Source organism: Felis catus, chromosome C1 (assembly GCF_018350175.1).
Source record: "Felis catus isolate Fca126 chromosome C1, F.catus_Fca126_mat1.0, whole genome shotgun sequence".
Classification (NCBI taxonomy): Eukaryota; Metazoa; Chordata; class Mammalia; order Carnivora; family Felidae; genus Felis; species Felis catus.
This window is the reverse complement of record NC_058375.1, coordinates 91,778,911-91,803,044: the sequence shown is the minus strand read 5'-3', so window position 1 is coordinate 91,803,044 and position 24,134 is coordinate 91,778,911. Positions and strand designations below refer to the sequence as shown.

Here is a 24,134-nt window from a genome sequence, read left to right as displayed (position 1 = left end):
TTTCCCAGGTGTCCTACAGTGACCTCAAATTTCACATGTCTAAAACCAGCCTCGTTAATCATTAACAGAGGCTCCCTCTGCCTACTCCTCGTCTTAGTTAAAGGTCCAACATCCATGCACTCACCTGAACCTGGATGTGCGCCTTGATGTGCCCACCTCTCTCAACTTCATTTACTCACCTATTGTTCTTAGCTCTCCTCCTAAGGCTCTCTAGAACCCACTGATAGGGTATTGCTATAGATTAAAAAAAAAATCTCAGTGTCATTTGTTTGGACAACTGCAAAAGTCTCCTAACTCCTTGCTGTCAATCATACTCCTTCTATATGATTTCCAACATGATCTTCATTAAAATCAATTCTGATTGTAAGATTCTACTGCTCCCTATACCTCCCATTCCTTACAAAGTAATGTCCAAACTTCAGTTAGACTGGAGCTGCTTGCTGATAAGAACCATACTTAAGTGATACCCTTACCTTTGGAAAGCCATGGTAGGTGGATGAGTGAGTGGACAGACAGTGACAAGTATGAGTGACAAGTGATGAGTGGCTGACAAACAGATGGACGGTGTAATGAGTAGAAGTATAGCACTAGGGTTTCTGGGCTCTGAGGATCACTATAGTGTTGGAACCAGAAACAGGAGGCTGTGGGAGATTGGACAGGTTTTGATTCTGCCCTTGTAAAGACTGGAGCCCAACTCGATGAAGGATAAGTGAAATGAAAACCTTCTCTGAATCCCTGGCTGGTACTTTAAGAATTGAAGATAGACTTGGTAGGACCTTTGCATTCCTTTCTAGTATTTATGCAAGGAAAGGCTCATGCTCTGTGCATCAATCATCAGGCCTTTGACAGGGGAGCCTAGGTTAGGTTAATAAGTAGCGAGGAACAGAACCATATCACAGAACACCTGATGACAATAATATCTCAATTTCTAGGGAAATATACTCCCTGATCCAGTCAATCCCATTTTCAGAATTCTTGCTGGGGTTTTACTATTTCCTCTCCTTGAAATGCGCTCCCTTTTCTCCCAACAGTTCTAAGATCTATTCTTCCCTTACTTCCTCTACAAGCCCTTTGCCAGTCATTTAACCTCACCTTAGCCACCCAACAGTAGTATGAATTAAATTGTTCTCTAATTAGTTTGTATGTAGGTTTTATGTATTTGCTGTTAAGCAACTAAAACACTACTAAAATACTTCAAATCCCATTGGGTTTACTACATAAACATTGATTTTTCACACATGCACTCTTGGCTGTGAGTTCCAAAGCCCTCCAAGGTAGCTCCCTTCTAAGAAATGGCTTGGGGATCTGAGCTGGTTCCATCTTGGGACTTTGCAAATTCAACACATGGCTTCCCAGTAGCTGTTCTTAAAACCTCATAAACTGAAATGAATAACACTTTTTTTTCCTTTTAATCACACTGTATTGGTTAAAAACAGTTACATAGCCTCAACTTAATTACATGGGGAGGTAGACAATTTAGTGGAATACATGGACGGTTTGGGCACTTTTCATTTCCTCTAGTAGAGTATGTGTTCATTCCTGTAGGGAACGTATTTCTCATCTTTTGTATTCATCCCTTAGTACCAAGTCCAAAGTCAGGATGCTTAACCTCAAGTTGTTATTCCCTTTTCCCCGAATAGGGATATCTCTGCTCCAATACAATCTTTAATAGTGTTGGATGTAGCTAGACACTAACCAATCAGCATGTGAAATAGCTCTTAGGCATTTCTTTTTGTGGAACTTAAGCCTTATTTGGATGTTGTCTTCCCTGAATTTAGAAACCTTTTATGTTTCTTGCTCTGTCACCCTTAAATTTACCTAGTTTTCATTCATCTTTGAAATAATTACTTGGCAAAAATGCAGTGCATTTCTGAATGAAGTAAGTCATTTATATTAATATTGAACTATGACAGATTATTAACTCAAGTGCATTTGAAATATTTTAAAAAGGTGTTTTTAGTTTTCTGTTTTGTATTTATAAGACAAACTGTGCAACTTAGAAATAAATTTGAAGGCTGGGTGATTAGTTTATGTCTTAACATTTGAGAATTTGCATGGATATGAAGAGCAGGCATTTCCCTCTCTCATTTTCACTGAACTTGAGTTGATGCCTTCACATTCACCATGGCAACCTCAATGATCAACACGTACATGGCCTCTGAAGTGTGCTGCCAGAACTTTCCAACCTTAATAATGAATAGGTATGGACTCCATTACATGAGACTCTCTCAACAAGTTGCTGCAGAGCTGATGCAATTCTAGAATGGCATTTCTTTCTCACAGCACACCACCAAGAGGGTCTAATCCAAACTGCGACCTTTTGGGAGCACTTGTGTTTTTCCCCTGCTAAACCCTTCTTACTCTGACTTTGATCAATATAGCTTGCTTTGCAGCCTCTCAGTTTAAACAAAGAAAGTCGCACTGGAAGGCAAATATTGCTGGAGCAGAAACTTTGTTTTAATGCATCTTTTCCTTTAGTGGGAATGCAAGCCTCAGCTGCTCTAATATTTAACCAAAGCAGGTCCCCATTTGCTTCTCTGTTTAATCGTTCTTTTATCTAGGCCAGCTCCTGCTCCTGCTGCTGCTATAGCCATTCCTAATTGGAAGGAAGTTGCCTTGGTATCCTAATGGTTTAAACCTGCAGGATTGTTACCTAGAACCTCCACCCCAAAAGACATCTGAAATGCCTTTTTTATTAATAATAGTGCAGTATTTTATCATAAGAGGTAAGCTCTTAGAACATAGTTTTATTTCAGCCTTGTGCCACTAGGCATTTTATCAGATTGCTTTTACATGAACTGAAACTTGGTCATTGATTTCATTACCAAAAAATGACTTTGGTTCTACTTCATATGACTTAAATTAGCCATAAATTAACCCTCTTTTTTTAATTTACCAAGAAAATTTTATTCTCATGGTTGGTTATTGTTCCTTCCACTTAACTATTTGGGTGAGTTTACTGATATACTAATGATTATTAAAGTAAACTGGAAAATATCATGTGGTCTGTTAGAGCTCTTGAAAAGACTTGAAATCAAAATCTCTTTCCAAGTATTTAAACTTTTTTCTTCCTAATATTGCTATAGATCTGAGTGGTGAACTTAACATTTGTTTAACTTCAAAATTTTATCAGTTCAACTGTCTTTTAGTTTTAATGTTTGACAAAAATAGCATGTTAGCCATGATGACAAGGCGCCTTCAAAAGCTATTCTGGTTATTACTTTTCTGTGGCCTCTTTTGAGACCAACCGTCTTACTGGACATTGATTTGTTTAGTCTTAACAAATAGAACTTCAGATAAGAGAGCAAATTGTGTAATATTGTATGCTTTGAGAGCCACTTGTATTGGAAAAACAAATATAATAGGACTGAATTTTTTGTTTAAACAAATGAATTGTATTAAGTGAATCTAAAGCCTCAGTGGAAAACAATTCTTTTACACAAATATGCACATTGAACCCTGTGCTGGCATTGAAGATGGAGTTCTGCAAAGCCTCCAAGCACCTCAGTAACACCCCTTCTCTGAATTACATTAAACCAGTTGGGACTTGATGAAAGAATGCAAGGTATAAACCCCTTGAGGGCCTGTGAGTCACCATCTAGAAAGGCTCTTGAAAGGGTAAGAACATTTTATAGTTTGATCAATAGCAGTCTGAGAATAGGCTGCGGGGTAAAGACAAGTTGAGGATTAAAAACTTTGGGAAACTTGAAGAATTGAATTACTCTCCTAAGGAAGTTCCCAGGAGAAAAAAGAGAGGACAGAAAGAAAGAAAGACTTTTTCATCAGATCTCAAGCAGCAACCTTTCTGTTTGGTCAGAATTCAGCTAAAATAGATTTGATGGTTATCAGCCCTTATTATCTTGATCTTGATGCAGAACTGTGACACACAAAGTGTTTTTTAGGGACCCAAGTACCTGCCATAGTAGTTTTGGGTACATATCAAGAGGAGATTGAAGATGGTGTTGGAGACTTCAAAATTAAAGCAAACTTTCCATAGAATATTTCATTGAAAGAGGCCCTTATTCTATTTTTCTAGCCAGAATGAGCCTTTACTTTGAAAATGTATAAAGCAATTTTGGCAGTTGGGTCTTCCTGTCTCATCACTGTTATTTTAGTATAAGTTAAGCTGTTGCATTAGTATGGTTATCAGAATTTAGATTTTGTTTATAAAGGAGGCAAATAGTTCAATGCTGTGGCCACTAGGGTAAGTACAAAAGTAATAAGATAAGAATTGCTGAACTTAAAACAGGTTCTAAGAGTTATTTCAAGACCTTTGGGTTTTGCACTATTCTTAGAAAATTTACAGAAACCTACTATGACACAGAAGTAAATAAAAGCAGCTGAGACTTTTAAGAGCCACTCTGCTAGACCCAGTGTGAGCAGATCAAAGTGTGAACTTCTCCATACCAACTCTATGGAGGACGTGTGCCTCTTTCCTGGGTGACAGGGTATAGAGGGTAGATATGGTAGCCATGAGGACAGGAAGTGGTGGCAAGGAAAAGGTAAGCCCTAAATAAGAACTCAGGTCCTTAGAGTTGGAGTTACATCCAGCACAAAGCCTCTTTTCCATTTTTCCTACTTGGATTACAATGAAGAGGCTTTGTGTAGAGGAGTTCTTAGTACATTTAATCAGAATTACGAGGAAAGCTGATGAGACATCAAAGAGAGAAAGCAGGAGCCAACAGGAAGTGCGTAAATGAAAGAGAGAGATTGGGTAAGGTGGTCAGCCCAGTCTGGATTGCTTCTGGCTTTGTACCAGTCACCTGTGTGCCTTGCTGGGACCTCTCACTCTCTTGAGTCCTGTAATAGGTGCTTACTCATGCAGGGAGCTGGCCACATTGAACTTACACACTACATAACAAAATGTGAAGAGCCTGTCAGTGAGAGTCTTCTATTCCTAGATCTTAGTTTCTGGGTAAAGAGGTACAAGTGTCTGCATAGTTAGATGACCACCTTAGATGCCATCTTTTCCCCTTTCTGAGGAGCAACCAGATGACCCTCGTGGACCATAGTGTTTCACTTACTGTCACATCGGCGATCATAGGTTTTATACAAAAATATAATACATTTAAAACATGCTGTAAAAGACCTACTCACAAGGACATAAAAATACTTATATGCAAAGAGTCAGAGAAAAATGGTAATTTTGAATTGAAATTAAGTTGCATATTCATTTATGAACACTGAACCCAAAAGATCTGAGGTTTTTCCGTTTTGGAGGACATCTGGAAATAGCCAGCCTTTCTCAGTCTCCTTAGATGGAAAACTTAAACTCCTCTCCCATTTGGTGCTTCTTGCAGTTTATGATTCTCAGTTCAGGCTCTTTCTCTAACGCACCAGTAGGAGAAAAAAAAAAGTAGTTTAGGGCTATTCTGGAATATAAGTCTTTCTGGTCAAACCAGCAAAACAGGTGTCACACCTGCTGTTAGGAACCTAAGTTCACCTAACCTGGGTTCTTAGTCTTGACACAGCATCTAGCCAAATGGTACCTATAGAGACCCTTTCCACAAACCTCTTAGGCAGTCTATCTTCTGAAACATTGCTTATTTCTAAATGAGGAAAATAAGCGAAATAGCTTTCTGTCCAGGAATACTCCTTTGTAAAGGCCAACTTCAAACCTGGCAAAGATGCCTTCATAGAAGGCAGTCATTTGTGAAAGCTGGTGGCGTGGGGCTTGAAACTGACAGGGGAGTGCACACTTAACTTTTCTATGGAAAGGTGACTTTGGTCATGAGTCTTCCATTTGCATTAATCAGAAGTACTCTTTTATAAAACAAAACAACCTTCTGTTCCATGCCCCAGGCAGCTTCCTGTGTAAAGCAATCTGTGGCAGCTAGTCAGGTGTTCAGGTTGGAATTTTCCCCTTGAACTCGGGTTGTGGGACTTCTTCTATGGTCTTACTGAAACAGCTTACAAAGCTCTCATTTAGGCCTGTCCTTTCTTTTCTGGTGTTTCCCTCAGTTTCTTCTTTTTCTCAGATCCCTCTTTAGAAGATCATTTTGGATGGGAGCAGTCAGGCATAGACTCAAAATGACAAGGTGTTTGCCATCACAGCCTGGAAAAGCAATAACATGTGTAGGTGCTCTTGGGTATGGAGAAAGGAAGCATAAGTATCCAGCAGGTGTCCACGTGCAGTGTGTTGCCTTTACTTTCAGAACAACCCTTCACCCTTCTGCCACTGTACTCACCTGCAAATCTCCGGGTCCTTTACAACTGTTAGTCATTTTCAAGAACTAAAATGTAATGAGTAGATTGTTGTTTCTGCTTACAGACGAGGAAACTAAAGATGAAAGGGAAAAATTAGCATTGGAGTCGAATCCTGTCAGTTTTGTATTTCCATCTTTAAATTAAACTGTCTTCCCCCCAAAAATTAAAAAAATAAGAGTTACAGCCACTTAATGAAAAAAAGTTCATATGCAATACTGTACAGTGTTAAATTCACAGTTGTTATACTCAATGAAATACCTTTGTAACTTAGTGCGTTTAGACTTAAAACTAGGTGTGTTGAAAGGTTCCCACCTAGCTTTTTCTCATGCATGTAAATTTAGTGCAAGCCTCTGTTTCAAGGAGCTTTATGTGGTTGGATTGACATTGCTTAATCAACAATTGAAAAAGTTAAGCATAACCTAGAAGTCATTTAGAACTGTGAGTCACTTTCCTGACAAGCCAATAAGGCAAGAGAACCTGGGTTGCAAAACAATTACTAGCCCAGCCTGAGGGACCCTGGAAATATATTACAAGTATTAGTTAGGGAAACAAAGCAGCAGTGTTTTACCAAGCTGCAGAGAACAAGCTAAGGTTGCTAACTAAACAAAATAACTTTACACTGACAATGCCAATTTTTACATTTGTTTCAGAACAAGGGACGCTCAAACCACCGGAGGTAAGATTAACATTTAAAATTTTTTTATATAACTTTTGCATTTCAGGTTGTTTGTTAACTTAAGCAGGCTTGAGCTTTTAGAATGCTAAATGTGTGTCTTAAAATGGATAGAAACAGAGCTAGAGATCAAGTGCTTATGAATTAAATGCACAGGTTAAATCAGAGGAATTTTCAGTCACTGTCTGGAGATCTTAGGTAGAGGGAAAATGTGAATATTTAAGAATGTGTGTGATATGGAACATCATACTTAGGTACTTATTCAGGTAAATTTCAAATACTCTAACAACGTGTGGCCCTAATATCGGGATACTTTTCCCTAGTTTCCTGCAGAATTCCACAAAACCCTGTGGTTTGTAAAAGTTAATGCAACTATATTCATTTCTTTGGAATAAATATCTTTGATCCTACTAGTACAGAAGGAAGGTAGCCCTCACCCCAGGGAGTTGGTAGATATGTCCCTGTCATGAAACATTGCATGGCTGCCCAACATTTGCTAGTCCTGAAAAGTTCTAACAGTGTTCATCTCAGAATGTGGTTTCATGTTTCTAGTAGTTGTCTATTTGAGCACAAACATGATTTGTATCATGTCTTATTGATCAAAAGCAAGATCTGATAGCATTTTCTTTCAGCTTAACACAGTTTAAGGTCTAATGGCTTAGAACTGTGTGATCCCTGTCACCTCTCAGAATAAAGGTATTTAAAAAAAATATGAAAGAATGAGAAATATGACAGATTCCAGACAACCGTTGCCTTGGCCTTTAACCAAAAGTAGCAGATTTCTCATCTGACCTCCCAAAAATAGTATCACGGAGAAAATTAAAATATAAAATGTATGTGATTGGTTATGTGAATCAAAAGTACAGTAATTTGAGAATTTCAGAGTAAAAGAATGACAAAAAAAAGTTCTATACAAAATTATTTTAATGTAATAATTATGTATCATTAAGGGTGGTATAATATTTTTTAATAGGCTGGCATTTATCTTGTGAAAATAATGAAAAGCACAGTAAGATTAAATAAGCAATTATTTCTGCTTCTCTTTTGCATAAGCGCATAATTTGCACATATAGGGTATCAAGAATGTGCTATGGGGATGCTCATATGCACTTCTTCAGTGTTTTCAGTTAAGAATTTTAGTCTAGAATTTAGATCAAGGAATATCATAAAAATAGTTTATGTAGGCTTTTCTAGGGCTAAAATTAATTAATGTGAAATTTCTTTTACTGTTTAGTTGTCAGGTCAGATTTTTCACCAGGACTATAAGGATGCTGCCAATGAAGATTTTGGAAAGTGGCCTGCTTTCTCTTATTCTCACACTTCCTTAGATTATTGAGACAGAACTCTGAACTTGAACGAAGTATTACTTTACATTTACCCTATTAGCTATATGTATTATTATTTTTTCCAAAGAAGATGATCTCACTTGATTTTATTTAAGTAATGTGAAGTGGGTGTATTTACAGAAAGTGTGCTAATAAGAAGTAGTTAATAATTTTCACATGATACTAAATAATTCTCTCCAAGCATTTTAGCCTTTTAAAAAATGACACGGAAGCCTATTATGAAATGAATTAATTTTCACGTTGACTTTTTTTAATGCAGCATCAGTGGTTTTGCGACTTGCTTAAGTATTGAATACAATCAGTGCAATTTTTATTTAATGTGTGATTCTGCTCATCTTTATTTTGGGTGCATAATTATAGTAAGCTCTTATATTACCCAATCTATTTGGAAACCGTAACTTGGTTTAAGGAGAAATGTCGCAAAAAAACGTTAAGAAGCATCTTGCACTTTATGCTTTTCCACCAAGACTGTGTGGAGGGTGGTTTAATTCTCTGAGGCAGAGGCTTGTATGATGTTCAGGAGTCTTCCTAGTAGTAAATAATAAAACCCTTTTGTAAGCTCTGTCATCTGTAGTTTCCCCACTCTTGAAGTTCTTTCTCTCCATATACCAGTTTGTAGTCCTATTCTGTTCCCCTTTCAGTAGCTATGATTGTGACTTTGTAATTTTTAATTTTACACTTTATTCTTAAGGTAGGTCAGTTTTTAATAGCTACAGGATCTGTAGGCCTTCATGAGCCCCCTTCATATTCATCCCATGTTCTATTCTGGAGTGGGCCTTCAGAAGCTGCCTTCAGCTGTGGGAAGTAAGATTATTATTACCTATCTATTTAACACATATGCACTCTAAATCCATTCCTTAATTTGGTTTTTTTTTTTTTACCTTTAAAACTGAGGAACCAAAGCCAGTTCCACAGCAAATGAACCTTTTGCTTATTTTGTTGGTAAAATCAACAGAGAATTAAGTTTATCCCAAGAGGCAAGAAGAGATTCTTGGATGATAAAAGTATTTCTTTTAGAGAAAGACAAGGTAATGGGTAATGAAGCAAGAAATAACTCAAATGCTTCTAAAATTAGGTTGGTTGCTTGTCCCCTCCCCTGCCCCTTCTAGTTTGATCAAAGAAGATTGAGAAAGTTCTAAAGACCATTTCTCCTGATCTCATGGGGCTGCATTTGACAGCTCCCAGGGATTGCCTCTAGGTGTGCACTCCTGTTTTCTCTCCTCTCCCTGCTAGGGACAAAAGCTGTGTCCAGGCTTTTGAGAATATAGGTGGGGGAGGGGAGTAGGTGGGATGGAATATGACAGAATGACAATTGAAATTAGCATTTTAAAATTGTTTATGGTCTGCTAAATATTTACAAATTTTCTTACAATGTAGAATAGTTTTTAGATGCTTTGTTTAAAATTTTTTTTAATGTTTGTTTATTTTGGAGAGAGAGACCGAGCATGAGCTGGGAAGGGGCAGAGAGAGAGGAGGACACAGAATCCAAAGCAGGCTCCAGGCTCTGAGCTGTCAACACAGAGCCCGACATGGGGCTCAAACCCACGAACCCTGAGATCACAACCGAGCTGAAGTCTGATGCTTAACCATCTGAGCCACCCAGGAACCCCTGGGTGCTTTTGAAGTAAAATAAATCTCCAAAGGCATTTGGTATAAGTAGCTGAAAAAAAATTTTTTTTCAATACAACAAATCATAATTACACTCATTCTTCCTGTAGAAAAATTTGTTTTCGGGGTCACTGATTTTTCAGGAGGAAAAACCTAAAACATAAGCAGTAGGGCAATAACTTTAGAAAAACAGTTTGTAATTTGTGTGCATGTAAACAGTCAAAATACCATGAAGTTAATAGTAATGATGATGATGATATTATTGTTATTATCATTATTAACAACAACAGTAAAGTTGTCACTTAACTGTGTGGCCAGAAGTGTTCCAGGCATTTCACAGGACTCATTTAATTCTCACTACAAATGCTGTGAAGTAGGTGCTATTATTATCCCCATTTTATAGGTGAGAAAACTGAGGCACAGAGATGCTCACAGTCAAACAGCAGGTGCCAGGTGACAAGGTCTGAATTGGAACTCAGGCAGTCTGATTCTGGAATCCATATTCTGTTTTTTTTTTTAATTTTTTAAAATATTTATTTATTTTTGAGAGAGACAGAGTGTGAGCAGAGGAGGGGCAGAGAGAGGGAGACACCAAATCTGAAGCAGGCTCCAGGCCTGAGCTGTCAGCAGAGAGCCTGACGCAGGGCTTGAGCTCAAGGACTGCGAGATCATGACCTGAGGTGAAGTCGGCCACTTAACCAACTAAGCCACCCAGGTGGCCCTAGAATCCATATTCTTAATAATTATACCATGTTCAATCTCTCTCTCTCACTCTCTCTCTTTTGGATAGAGTGTGCACACGAGCAGGGGAAGAGGCAGAAAGAGAGGGAGACAGAGAATCCCAAGCAGGCTCCACACTGTCAGCGCATGACCTGAGCTGAAGTTAAGAGTTAGATGCTTAACTGACTGAGCCACCCAGGCTCCCTTCTCTATTGTTTTTTTTCATACAGTGTTATATCAGTTTCAGGTGCACAGTGCAACGATTCATAGTCCTGTTCATTACTCAGTGTTCACCACATAAATGTACTCTTCATCCCCTTTATTTCAGCCACCTCCACCACCCCTCTGGGAATCACCAGTTTGTTCTCTGTACTTAACAATCTGTATGTTCATTTTCTCTTTTTCTCTTTGTTCATTTTTGTTTTTAAATTGCCCATGTGAATGAAATCATATGGTATTTATCTTTCTCTGACTTACGTCATTTAGTATTATACCATCTAGGTCCATCTGTGTTGTTGCAAATTATTCTCTATTTCAGTCCTCACTTCAGGTAGTATAGCATTGGTCTTAAACCCAAGTGCTCTTTTCCACATTTTAAGTCTATGATTTTTAAATGGTACTAGTTTGGGGGCGCCTGGGTGGCGCAGTCGGTTAAGCGTCCAACTTCAGCCAGGTCACGATCTCGCGGTCCGTGAGTTCGAGCCCCGTGTCAGGCTCTGGGCTGATGGCTGAGAGCCTGGAGCCTGTTTCCGATTCTGTGTCTCCCTCTCTCTCTACCCCTCCCCCGTTCATGCTCTGTCTCTCTCTGTCCCAAAAATAAAATAAAAACGAGGAAAAAAAAATAAAAAAAAAATAAATAAATAAATGGTACTAGTTTGGGGATTCCAGGAATAAGGCCCTAAGGTTTTATTCCTTTCTTGCCTCCAGCATTTTGATTGTATACGGTATAAGAGCACAGAAAGACAGCTTCTACTGTACATTAAGAAGGTGAAGGGATATGTAGGAAGTAAGTAGCAACATGATATCCATCATTATATATTTTCCTGCTGGAAACATTGCCAGTTGTGGTCATTGTCCTTTATAGAGAGAGCTCTGCAAAATGTTACAACATTTCAGGGAGAACAGATATTTTCATTGAAAGCAGCTTTCTTCCAAATTATCAGCCATGAATCTTGGATTCTCACGCTTCTCCTTTTTGTGCCTTGTCTACCAAGAGCCCAGAGAGACATTTTCTTCTCACTTGTAACAGTTCTCTTTATACTAGTTTTTCCAGTACAGTTACCCATCTTGCTCAACACAGGTTCACCGCTGATTTTAATGATCATATTGGGCTTTTTCAAATCCATTTTGAAAGTAGTTTGGTTAAAAACAAAAATTGTAAAAATTTCTTCAGTTTTCTCCCACCTTGAGAATCCTGAAAGTCTGCTCGATGAGCTTTGAGACAGGAAGGCTGTAAGAACCTATTTCACCCATTTAACTTGTGAATGAAAACAGCAAGAGGAACCCTAAGAAAAATCCATGGTTAATATGTGCTTAGCAAAGCCAAGTGTGCTCTGAATGAACCCAAGTCTCCTCCAAACACAGGCAAAAACCCCAACACAGAGAGAAAATTGCTTTTGTAAAAATCTAAATTTTGTGGTCGTTACAGACTCAGCATTTCATCCAGTTGTATAATAAAAAGTGATAAGTCCTTATTAATTAGTGAGATTACTTATTAGGTGGGAATGAATTTAATTATTTGTGAAATGGAACATATAACCACGCATTTTCAAACATTTAAAATTTGTTTTGCATCTTATTTATAATTTTTGTAATGCACAATTTTTCATATGGCTTTCTTTTCTACGATAAAAATTAACTTTCATGTTTCACAAGCTGCATGCCTGTTTTATTTCTTAAAGTATTGAGATGCAAGTGACCATATTTAAAACACCATTCTCAGTTAAATGTTTGTTAAAGTCAGAGCTTCAGATCTTGGTTTTGAGGTTGTATATCTTCTCTAGTCTCTGGCCTGTCAGGCCCCAGAAATAGCTGAGTTAGAGTTTTAGACATCACATGTCTTTGCTGGGAGAATTTTCCATCCAAGAATAGCTACTTGGGCTTTGTTCTAATAATTCCTGTGTTCATTATGACTTCCAAAAAAAATTTTTTTGTGCCATAATACCCGGAGATGGCAAATGAAAAGATCTTTCTTTTCTGTGGTGTTATATCGGCAACATCAATTATAGATGTTCAAGTGAAAGACTTATTAGAGAAACAAAAATGTTAAATTACAAACACGGTAGAAGCACGTTTCGCTCAAATTCAGTCATACTTTTAAATGGAAAAAGTGAAACATTTATTGGCCTTCCGAAGTATCACATATTGACACAATTTTACTAATGCAAAATCTTTGTTTTGCTTTGTTTCACTTTTCTGCATAGAAACGGACCAATGGACTACGAAGAAACCCGAGACAGGTGGATCCAGGTGTGTTTTTGATTACTTGTCTGTAATCATAACTTCAGTTAAGTGATTATGAAAGTATATGGGAATTGCTGTAGAAGGTCAGACGGATTGTTGGCCTTTGTTCCTGGCAGTTTGGTATGTGATGAGTGACCAGGAGGCGCCAGTCTACTGTGTAAATCATTTACCTGACAGTGCTTCCTGGGATAGGCTCACGTGATGAGTAACCACCAGTACTGCACTCAAGAACCAGCCGTCGAGCTGGGTATTTACTTGCTGAACAGCTTCAGGCTCCCTAGTTAATGCCAGTATATCCAACACCCTCCCCTTCTTCCCAAATGTGGAAAGAAAATCATCCAACAAGCTAGCATTTAAAAATTAGCATTTTCTTTTTTTGTTTTTTTTTGTTTTTAAAATTTTTTTAATGTTTGTTTATTCTTGAGAGTTAGAGACAGCATGAGCAGGGGAGGGGCAGAGAGAGAGAGAGACACAGAATCCAAAGCAGGCTCCAGGCTCTGAACTGTCCTCACAAAGCCTGATGCGGGGCTCGAACCCATGAACTGCGAGATCATGACCTGAGCTGAAGTCAGATGCTCAACCGACTGAACCACCCAGGCACCCCCAAAATTAGCATTTTCTAAGGGGGTGAAGGAAGTTCATAAACTAGACAATTTTGGTACCCTCCTCTTTTGGGAAAATACTTTTCATCCTTCATCTGTACTATTTTATAATAGAAGAATGAATTTAAAGACTTGGTGAACAAGTATCCTCCTTTGAGACCAATTATTTGTCTGCAGAGAGCATATAGTTGTTTTCTGTTTAACATCATGAGGTTTGTTTATCATTATTTTAGTATAATTATTTTTCCACCCATTAAACAATGCCTTCCTCAGTTTAATTACCAAAGGTTTGTTGTGTAAATGGTCTTATTATTATGGGTAAAGGGTACTCATGGCCAAAGGATTCCAAATATATGAATTTGATAATAAATCAGGTGGGGCATGAAGCAACCTTGCTGGAAAATAATCTGGATTGTGTGTTTTGTTTTCTCATCATAAACAGCATTCACCTAGTTGTAAACCTGAGCTTTCAAAGCATTCTAGCTTTTAACTGAAACCACACCCATGGTAGCCATGCCAATTTATGAGCTGTTGGAAAAGATTTATAGGACCTTTGTTGCCTCTGGCTAGAAATTGCCTCACTTATGTCCTGAGATCAGTTTAAATCTTTTAACTACAGAACAAAATTGAGGCCATTAAAAAAAAAATAGGTGTTCTGGTTTATTTTAATAGTTCAAAATTCCCAACACAGTACACTTTGCAGAGAATTCTGCAGTAATATTGAGAAGTGACTTCTTCAGTTCTATTTAGTATGAGTGCATGGCTGTGAACAGATTTTTTTCTTCTTATTTTGTGTGAGGTGTCATTTATTTTTATTTCAGAAAATGATCTAACCTTTACAAGTGTTATTTTAAAAATATTTTCTCTTTCTTCTGTGGACATTTTAATTTAATTCGTTTTCTTCCAGGGAAATGCATTTCTGTAATGTGTCAATAGGAACACATTTGACTATTAACAATTGACTTTATAGCTGGAATTTTTAGGAGCCCTTAGCTTTTCTAAAGAGAGGTATAGTGAATTCACAGATGGTAAGTATAACAAAGTGGACCAGTAATATAATAGTGTATGCTCAAGTTCATGGCTTTGTATATGTATAGCAGCTCTGGTATTCCTAATTGTCCACAGATTTTAGAACTTCATGAAGAATAAACTTAAAAATACGAAAGATGTGGTCCGATATGTTTGTAAGGGGAAAGAAACATGTATATATACATGCAGACACACCCACACACACACAGATTGTGTATCATATAGTTTTCCATTAGGTATGGTAATTATATATGAGCATTTTCTCATTTCTCTACATTTTTGAAAACAAAAACCAAAACAAAACAAAAACAAATCGTTGATCTTGCTTGTTGTAGATGCTAACGTGAAAACAAGTGTTTCTCCCTGTAGGTGTCTTTTGATGTCTGGCTGAGTTATGTGTGCATCTTTGTTTCTTTCTGTTGGCAAGTTGCTAGCTTTTTGGTTCAAAGTTAACCCTTCCTTGATCACTGCCCTGCACTGAGTTGGTCTTGAGTATCATTTAGCATATTTTCATAGTTTTTACATCATTCCAAGACGTTTAAATGAGAAATCTGTAAAATTGAGGCTTTCTCAGCAGGGACAAACTGCTTGCAAGGGGCATTATTTGCTGCTCATGCTTTTACCATGGAAATTCCTTTCATCTTTTCTAGCTAATTTAGTTGACATATCTGAGTGCGAATACATCTAGTGTTTTCCAGGGCCTCACTTGGGGTGGCTTGTACAAAAGACCCACTAACTGTAAGGCCTCTCGTTTTGGAAAGGAACTTAATGCATAGTTATATGGGTGGTAGGTGCCTAAGAAGTGTTTGTTAAGTGAATTAATGAATTGTTGTATGCTTTTTGTGCGTGCGTTGGCTCTCTCGCTTTTTAAATTCCGCCTGCTGACAAAGTGCACAAGTACAGTAACGGAGCATTGAATAATCTAGGGGTAAGAAGCATGGCTCTGAGGCACAGTGACTCGGGACTCAACTTGGGTGCTCACTTGCTGTTGACCTGTGGCAATTTCTTCCCCTCTCTCTGCTGTCCTTTCCTCATTGAAAGGATACTAATAATAGTACCTACCTTACAGAGTTGTGAGCATGAGTAATAAGTGTTACATGAGTTAATAGGCGTAAAGCACTTTATAACAGCCCCAAGTATGTAGTAAATAATAAGGGTGGCAGTTATTATAATAATTACTTTATGGTAGAGCAAGGAGCTTAATATCGGACATTTTGTCATGCATAGAAGAATCAGTGATATTTGCCAGTTATTTCTTTGCACACAGACCCAGATTTTTATGTTGAGTTTCCATTGAGGCTAGATGTTACATAAATATAGTTGCTTTCAGATTTGCCAGTATTCCCTGCTTATCTGATGGCCATGATATTTTGTGTATCTTTAAGAAGAGAAACAATCAGGGGCGCCTGGGTGGCTCAGTCGGTTGAGCGTCAGGCTTTGGCTCAGGTCATGATCTCCTACTCCGTGAGTTCTAGCCCCGCATCCGGCTCTGTGCTGACGGCTCCGAGCCTGGAGCCCGCTTCAGATTCTGTGTCTCTCTTTCTTTCTCTCTCTGCCCCTCCCCCACTCATGCGCGCGCGCTCGCGCTCTCTCTCTCTCTCTCTCTCTCTCTCTCTGTCAAAAATAAACATTAAAAAAAAGAGAGAAACAATCAAGACTGGAGGTTGAGAGTTTTTTGGTGAAGTTAGAATAGTGTTTGTGATTGCATTATAGAAACAAAAGAAAGAAAAACCTCGCAAGTTGAGAACATATTTGTGGGGTTCTGTTCAAACCAAGAAAAATGTGAGCTATGGGTTTGCATCGTGTGTTCTTAGCACATATAAAACATTCACTCTTTATTAATAATTGTGGTTAATCTTTATAGGAAATACTTGCAAATGGCTTTGCAGTTTATTTTTTCTTGTCTTCTATTGTGTGCTAAGAAAATTACCAATTTATGATCTTGACTGCTTTTATAAATATAGTAATGTGTTAGATGCAAATTGTGGTAGCTCTTTTGGATTTCTTAAATATAGCAGATATTTTCATCAGTTTGTACTTTTCTTCCTAAGACAGATGTTGGTTTCAGGAAAATAACACTTGTAAGAGACAGATCAATTATTTCAGGAACACAGAGGTGCTAGGCCTTTTTCGAGAACATGAGATCATAAATCTCAAAATCTGAGCACTGGTGTAATATTTATCACTAAAAGTTGCACTCAAGGTCAAAGTTACTAATTAAATTTTAATACTGAATTTTAAACGTTCCCTTCTAAGTATGAAAGATGAAAGATTTATTTTTGTTTGCATGTGGCAAGTCTGTATTCCAGGACATGTGTTCTTTTTGGTCAAGCCCATGTTTTTGTCTTATTTGCAGCTCATCGCATCTTGTATTTAAGTCCACAGTCACTGGCTTTAAAAAAAAATCAGGCCAATGTTCTGGGTAGTGCTGCCTGAAGAGTAGATGGAGTAGATGGCAAATATTTAGGTAGCTCACATTGTCTTTCTGATCTTAGGTTACCCATGTGATTGATGATAACCTTGAATAGTAAATGAACAGGTAATGGTTTAAATGATGAAAGAGTTCTTTCTGAGAACTGTGCTTTTCATATGCTTATTGTAACTTGATTACAAAGAGAAACATGTGGCTTGGAAAAACTGTCTTTTCTTATTCACTGAGAAGATGTCCTACAGTTTCTTAGCAGAGACCCTTCAAAGATGGTCACTTTCTCTTTCAGGTGGGTAGGATTGATATGTAATGCCATTTCTATTTCTTGTATGAAGAAAGGACGTCAAGAAATCTTTCTTTCATTACCAGCTTCCTATATCACAATAAGCACCAGCAATATCATTAATTATAAAACATGGCCCTTTTTTGTAAGGAATTTATAGTCTGCCTAAAGAAGGAATAGATACAGGCGCAAAGTCTTAATTGCATAAATACATATATAAATGTGCATCTGAAAATATTTTAATATTATATACTATTTTATATACTGATTCACTGTGCTATGGCATACTGCCATAAAAACAGTGAATAGTCCGATAAACATATAACAAATCCAGTTATGTAGTATGTGCAAAGAAGCAAATGGAATTGGAAGAGAGAAGCTCAGGAGGGCTCATATTGCTTTTAGGCTGGGTTGTTTATATATGCTTTTATTTATATAAATAATTTTGTTACACTGGTTTATTGTATTGAATTACAATAATACAGTTTTCCTTAATGTTTTAATGTCAAACAATTGATGAACTCATTCCAAATCTGAACAGAATAATTGATTTCTTTCAGATTGGATTCTAAACATAATGTCAATTTGCTCAATAGGGAAATTTTGTATTTTTAGTTTCCAACTAGAAAACATTAACAAAAAAAGTAGCAGCCCAGGATTTTAAAAATCACAGACCTAAAAATACATTTTTTTCCTTTCTCATGGGGGAGACAAATGTATATTCTTGAAGGCCTTAGAAAAATGAGCTTTTGTCTATAATAAATAAATAATAAAATATCCATAGATTCTGATATTTCCATATTAATCAGTCAGACCTACTTCTGTCTTTTCTGTCACCCCTAAAACTAATTTCTCATCAAATATAAATACTAATCTAAATATTGGGAGCATAATTGTAAATGTGTAAAAATATATTTCACATTGAAAGAATGAACTTGAGAAAGCTGGGACAATAGAACCCAGTGAGTGATTAAGATTCATTGCACAGAAATGAGAAATCCAAGCTGTGAATGAGTGCTGGGAGCCTGCTCTGGTTTTCAAAACAGTTGATTTGTTCTCAAGCTTCTATTAAATTATAGACGATAAGACCAGTTTTGCACGAAGGCGATTGATCACCTCGTACCTTTCTCATTCCCTTTACGATGATGACAGATTTCTATAGTGTGCATCATAGTCCCGTGTTCACATCTCTTTTTGGTTTGAAGAGGATTTGTTTTGCCCCTTAGAGTCTCAGGGAAAGCTCACAAAGGGTCACTATTGCTATTGGCTGGCAGCTTTGGCACCTGGTACCTTGCCAAGTTTTTTTTTTTTTTTCCATTGCTCAGGTACCTCCAGCATAGGAACCAAGGCGAGATGAATATTTGAAGACATGCACAAAGGTGCTTTAGGTGGGAAACACAGTATTAATAATGTAATTATTGAAACAACAAAACATTTGGAAAAGTATATATAGAACCTACCTCTGGGTCACTTATTCACTTCTAATTTATAGTTCCTTTTTTAAAAAAAGTTTTTTTAACATTTGTTTATTTTGAGAGAGAGACAGAGCATGAGCAGGGGAGGGGCAGAGAAAGAGGGAGACACAGAATCCAAAGCAGGCTCCAGGCTCTGAGCTGTCAGCACGGAGTCCGATGCGGGGCTGGAGATCACAATCTGTGAGATCATGACCTGAGCTGAAGTCAGACACTCAACCGACTGAGCCACCCAGATGCCCCGTAATTTATAATTTCTGTTACAGTAATCATGTCTTCAGGAAATAATGTATTAAATACTTGGAAAAAATACACTAAAAAGGAAGTCTTGAATGTGGTGAGCTGCTTTTAGCATTTATCACTGATAAAGTATTCCTTGCTTGGAAGGTCAGGATGTCTTGGGCTTCCTTTGCAATATCTATGGCCCTGGTAATAAAATATTATTCAATTTCCAAAGAAAAAGAATGTGCTATGTAAGGCTAAGTTCACACACACAAAAAAAACTTGAGAAATTTCTTGTGGGTCATTGTCCTCTGAGAACCAAGTAACTTGGTTCCAGTGTTTTAGTCTGAAGTAAGGCAAATGGAAGGAACCAGTTAAGTCAAAACTATAGGCTTCAAATGACAATATTGATACAAGTAATATCTGATACCAGGAAAACAGGACATCGGTAAAATAATCATTAATATGATAATGGTTTATAATTGTATAGTAGTTTTATATACAAATAGGATGACTAGCAAGTGAATTAGAATATTGGATGGCAGTTTGTGGAATTTCTATCAAAATGACACATTGGCAAATATATCTTTCAGTATATTCAAATCAAGCTGAGTTTTAAAATTTTAATTTGAAACAAAAGAATTTATGTTCACCACTAACAGTTGTTTTCTACAGATAATTTTTCTTTTGGGATTCATTCTTTTCTGCGTAGATATTAGAAATAGATGGAAGTTAACCCATCTTTGAGAAACTTGGAGTTTTGTTGGAGAGGTAAGATGTACAAAAATAACATGTCAAGCAGTGTACTGTGTGGTATATGATGAACCACCAAAATGTACCGTGCAGGTTATAAGTGGTATAGTTGACCGAGAGGGCAAATGAAGGAGAATTCATGTGAAGCAAAGGACACAGACAAGGAGGCAAAATATCTGACAGGCACATCAAGAAAAGACAATTTATGTGGAACTACAGATGTTTATTTTATTTTATTTTGGCAAAAGTGCAGATGTTTAAATAAAGTTAACTGTCTGTTATTGGGTTTGGGTCAGCTCAGTTCGTTAAGCACCCAGTATGCATTGTCAAGCGACACACATTTCAAACTAGGAAAACAAGAAAAAAGAAAAGATGATTTCCACGTGAAATTTGTTTTTGGTAAGAAAGAAGGGCTATGTTCACGAGAGAATCATGGAGGGGAAAAGCAGAGGTTGAGTTTGAGCAGGCTTTAATGTACGGGCACACCTGGTTTTATTGTGTTTTGCTTTACTGCTCTTCCCAGATATGTGTTTTTCACAAGTTCACGGTTTGTGGCAACCCTGCATTGAGCAAGTCTGTTGGAACCATTTTTCCAACAGCATCTGCTCACTTCATGTCTGTGGGTCATGTTTTGGTAATTCTTTCAATATTTAAAATTTTTTCATTATTACTGTATTTGTCATGGTGATCTGTGGTCAGTGATCTTTGATGTCACTATTAGAGTTGTTTTGGGGTGCCACAAACCATGCTTATAAAAGACCACAAGCTTGGGGCACCTGGGTAGCTCAGTTGGTTAAGCGTCTGACTCGATTTCGGCTTAGGTCATAATCTCATGGTTCGTGGGGATTGAGACTTGTGTCAGGCTCTGTGCTGTCAGCAGAGCCTGCTTGGGATTCTCTCTCCCCCTCTCCCACTGCTCTCTCTCTCTCTCAAAACAAATAAACTTAAAAAAAATTAAAAATAAAAGACAGCAAACTTGATTGATAGATGTGTCTATTTCTGACTGCTCCATTGACCATCGGTTTCCCATTGCTCTCCCTCTCCTCAGGCCTCCCTATTCCCTGAGACACAACAATATTGCAATGAGGTCAAGTAACAACCCTATGATAGCCTCTAAGGAAGAGTCCCACACATCTTACTTGAAATCAAAAGCTAGAAATGATTACGCTTAGAGAGGAAGGCATGTGGAAAGCCCAGATAGGTCAAAAACTAGAGCTCTTGCATTAGTTAGACACGTTGTGATGTAAAGGAAAAGTTCTTGAAGGAAATTAAAAGTGCTGCTACAGTGAACACGTGAATAAGAAGAAGGTGAAACAGGCTTATTGCTGATCTGGATAAAGTTTTAATGGTCTGAATTAGAAGATCAAACCAGCCACAACTTTCCCTAATCCAGAGCAAGACCTTAAGTCTCCTTAACCCTCATCTCTTCCAATAGAGAGGCGAGGAAGCTGCAGAAGAAAAGTTGAAAGCTAGCAGAGGTTGGTTTATGAGGTTTAAGGAAAGAAGTCATTTCCAGAGCATCGAAGTACAAGGTGAAGCAGCAACTGCTGATGTCGGAGCTGCAGCAGGTGATGCAGAAGGTCTAGCTAAGACAGTGAGTGAAGGTGGATACAACAAACAATAGATTTTCGTTCTGTATGAAATAGGCTTCTATTGGAAGATACCATCTAGGACTTCATAACTAGAAAAAGTCAATGCCTGGTTTCAAAGCTTGAAAGGAGAGGCTGACTTGGTTGTTAGGCGTGAAGGCAGCTGATAACTTTAAATTGAAGCTAACGTTAATTTACCATTCCAAAAATCCTAGGGCCCTTAAGAAGTAGGCTAAATTTACTCTGGGCTCTGTCAGGAGAACAACAAAGCCTGGATGACTGCATATCTGTTTTACAAGAGGGTTTACTGAATATGTTTTTAAGGTTTTTTTAAATTTATTTTTGAGAGAGAGCGAGAGAGAAAGAACAAACACAGGGGAGGGGCAGAGAGAGAAGAAGACACAGAATCCAAAGCAGGCTCCAGGTTCTGAGCAGTCAGCACAGAGCCCAAGCGTTGAGACCATGACCTGAGCTGAAGTCTGATGCTTAACCGACTTAGCCACCCAGGCACCCTAGTTTACTGAATATTTTACGCCCATTGTTGAGACCTATTGCTCAGGAAAAAAGTATACCTTTCATAATTTTACTGCTCATTGACAATGCATCTGGTCATGCAAGAGTTCTGATGGGAATGAGTGACAAGATTCGTGTTGTTTTTGTGCCTGCTGACACAACATCCATTCTGCAACTCATGGGTCAAGGATTCATTTTGACTTTTAAGCCTTATTATTTAATACATAAGATAGTGATAGTGATTCCTCTGATGTATCTGGGCAAAGTAAATTGAAAACCTTCTGGAAAGGATACTATTAAGAACATTCATGATTCATGAGAAGAGGTCAAACTATCGACATTAACAGGAACTTGGAAGAAGTTTATTTCAGCCTTCATGGATGAATTTGAGGGTGTCAAGACTTCAGTGGAGGCAGTAACTGCAGATGTAGTGGAAACAGCAAGAGTACTAGAAGTAGAAATGGAGCCTGAACATGTGAGTGAATTGCTGCAATTTCATGATCAAACACAAAGAGATGAGGAGCTACTTCTGATGGATGAACAGAGAGTTTTCTTGAGATGGAATCTACTCCTGATGAAGAATGTTAAAATGATTACAAAGGATTTAGAATATCCCATAAACCTTAGTTGATAAAGCAGTGCAAGGGTTTGAGAAGATTGACTCCCACTTTGAAAGATGTTCTACCGTGGGGAAAATGCTATCAAACAGCATCGAAATTGTTTGTGAAAGGGAGAGTCAATCGAGGAGGCAAACTTCATTGCTGTGTTAGTTGAAGAAATGGCCACAGCCACCCCAGCCTTCAGCAGTCACCACCCTGACCACTCCGTGGCCATCGACATCAAGGCAAGACCCTCCACCAGCAAAACCATGACGATGTGTTAAGAGCTCAGATGGCGGTTAGCATTTTTTAGCAGTAAAATATTCTAAAATTAAAGTATATAGATTTGTTCAGACATAATGCTCTTGCACACTGAATAGACTCTGGTACGGTGTGAACACAACTTTCATACGCACTGGGAAATCAGAGATTCGCTTGGCTCTGTTGCGATACCTGCTTTATCATGGTGGTCTGGAACTGAATCTCCTGTGTCTCTGAGGCGTGTGCCAGTACATCTGTCACTGTGTACGAGTGTCAGACATGTTCCTCCTTGGGCATACCATGGCTGGATTTTCTGCTTCTCCTACTTTGTCCTTTTTCCATTTGTACACTCTTCTGATTGTCTTCTTATTATCAAAAGAGGTAAATCTGGAGGGATGGGTCTGAAATGGGAAGCGGGGAGTTCCGCCAGTCTCGTCCCTACTCATAGCTTTAACTTGCAGCGGTATAAAGAAAAGAAGCTTTCTTTTTTCCCAGTAGCTTCTTGTAACCTTGTCACTGTATCTAAATATGCATTTGATATTCTCCTTTGGATGCAGGTACTATGTTTCTAGAAGGAGGTAATCCCTTCGCTCCACCATTTTCTACTCAAGTGTTAGTGTAGATTGGTCCATTAGATTAGAGAACTGAGGAAATGGGGCCTAACACAGCATGTTCCTTGGAGGCACATGGGAGGAAAGGAACCTTACCCATTGGAAGGATAGGGTGAGAGTGGTGGAGAGGCAGAGAATGCAGCCCTTGAGGCATTAAGTTAGCCACAGCCTGCCTCTGGCAATAAAGGAACAATGAGGGAAGAAAGGGAAGAAGAATCTTCCTAGTTCTGTCTGTGTTAGGTACTTTGACCTACATCAACATTTTTAGTCATTGGAGGCAGCCCTGTGCAGTGGTTTGGGCTGAGGACCCTGCAGTGATATACATCTGCCCCTCTGCTTACCTGTTGTACAGTCTTGGGCAAGTCAACCTGTTTTATCCTGTCTAAAATGGGGCAAATAGCAAACCTCATGTCATTGTGAAGATTATATGATCTAATAGAGCATTTATTAATGGGATTTAGCACATAGTGCTTTGTAAATGATGGTGGTGATGATGGTTATTACTAATACTTAAACATTCCTGTATTAATTTTCCATTGCTATCTAACAAGTTGCCATAAATTTAGCAGCCTAAAACACTACATATTTGTTACCTCAGGGTTTCGGTGGGTCAGAAATCTGGGCATGAGTTAGCTGGGTCTCCTGCTACATGGTTTCTCACAAGCCCTCAGGATGTTAGGGCTGTATATGAAGGATCTGAAGGCTCACTGGGAAAAAGCTACTTCCCAGCTTGCTTACATACTTGTTGGCAGGAT

General features: G+C 38.1%; 1 protein-coding gene across 2 annotated transcripts in view; it reads left to right on the top strand.

The window, feature by feature from the left end:
* The window catches only part of VAV3 (vav guanine nucleotide exchange factor 3), a 364,842-nt gene that overhangs the window by 240,482 nt on the left and 100,226 nt on the right, over positions 1-24,134 (top strand). For both annotated transcript variants that reach the window (XM_045033232.1, XM_011285035.4), the window contains exons 18-19: positions 6,858-6,883; positions 12,978-13,023. In XM_045033232.1, the coding sequence (XP_044889167.1) occupies positions 6,858-6,883; positions 12,978-13,023 (72 nt within the window). The remainder of the gene's footprint in view (positions 1-6,857; positions 6,884-12,977; positions 13,024-24,134) is intronic.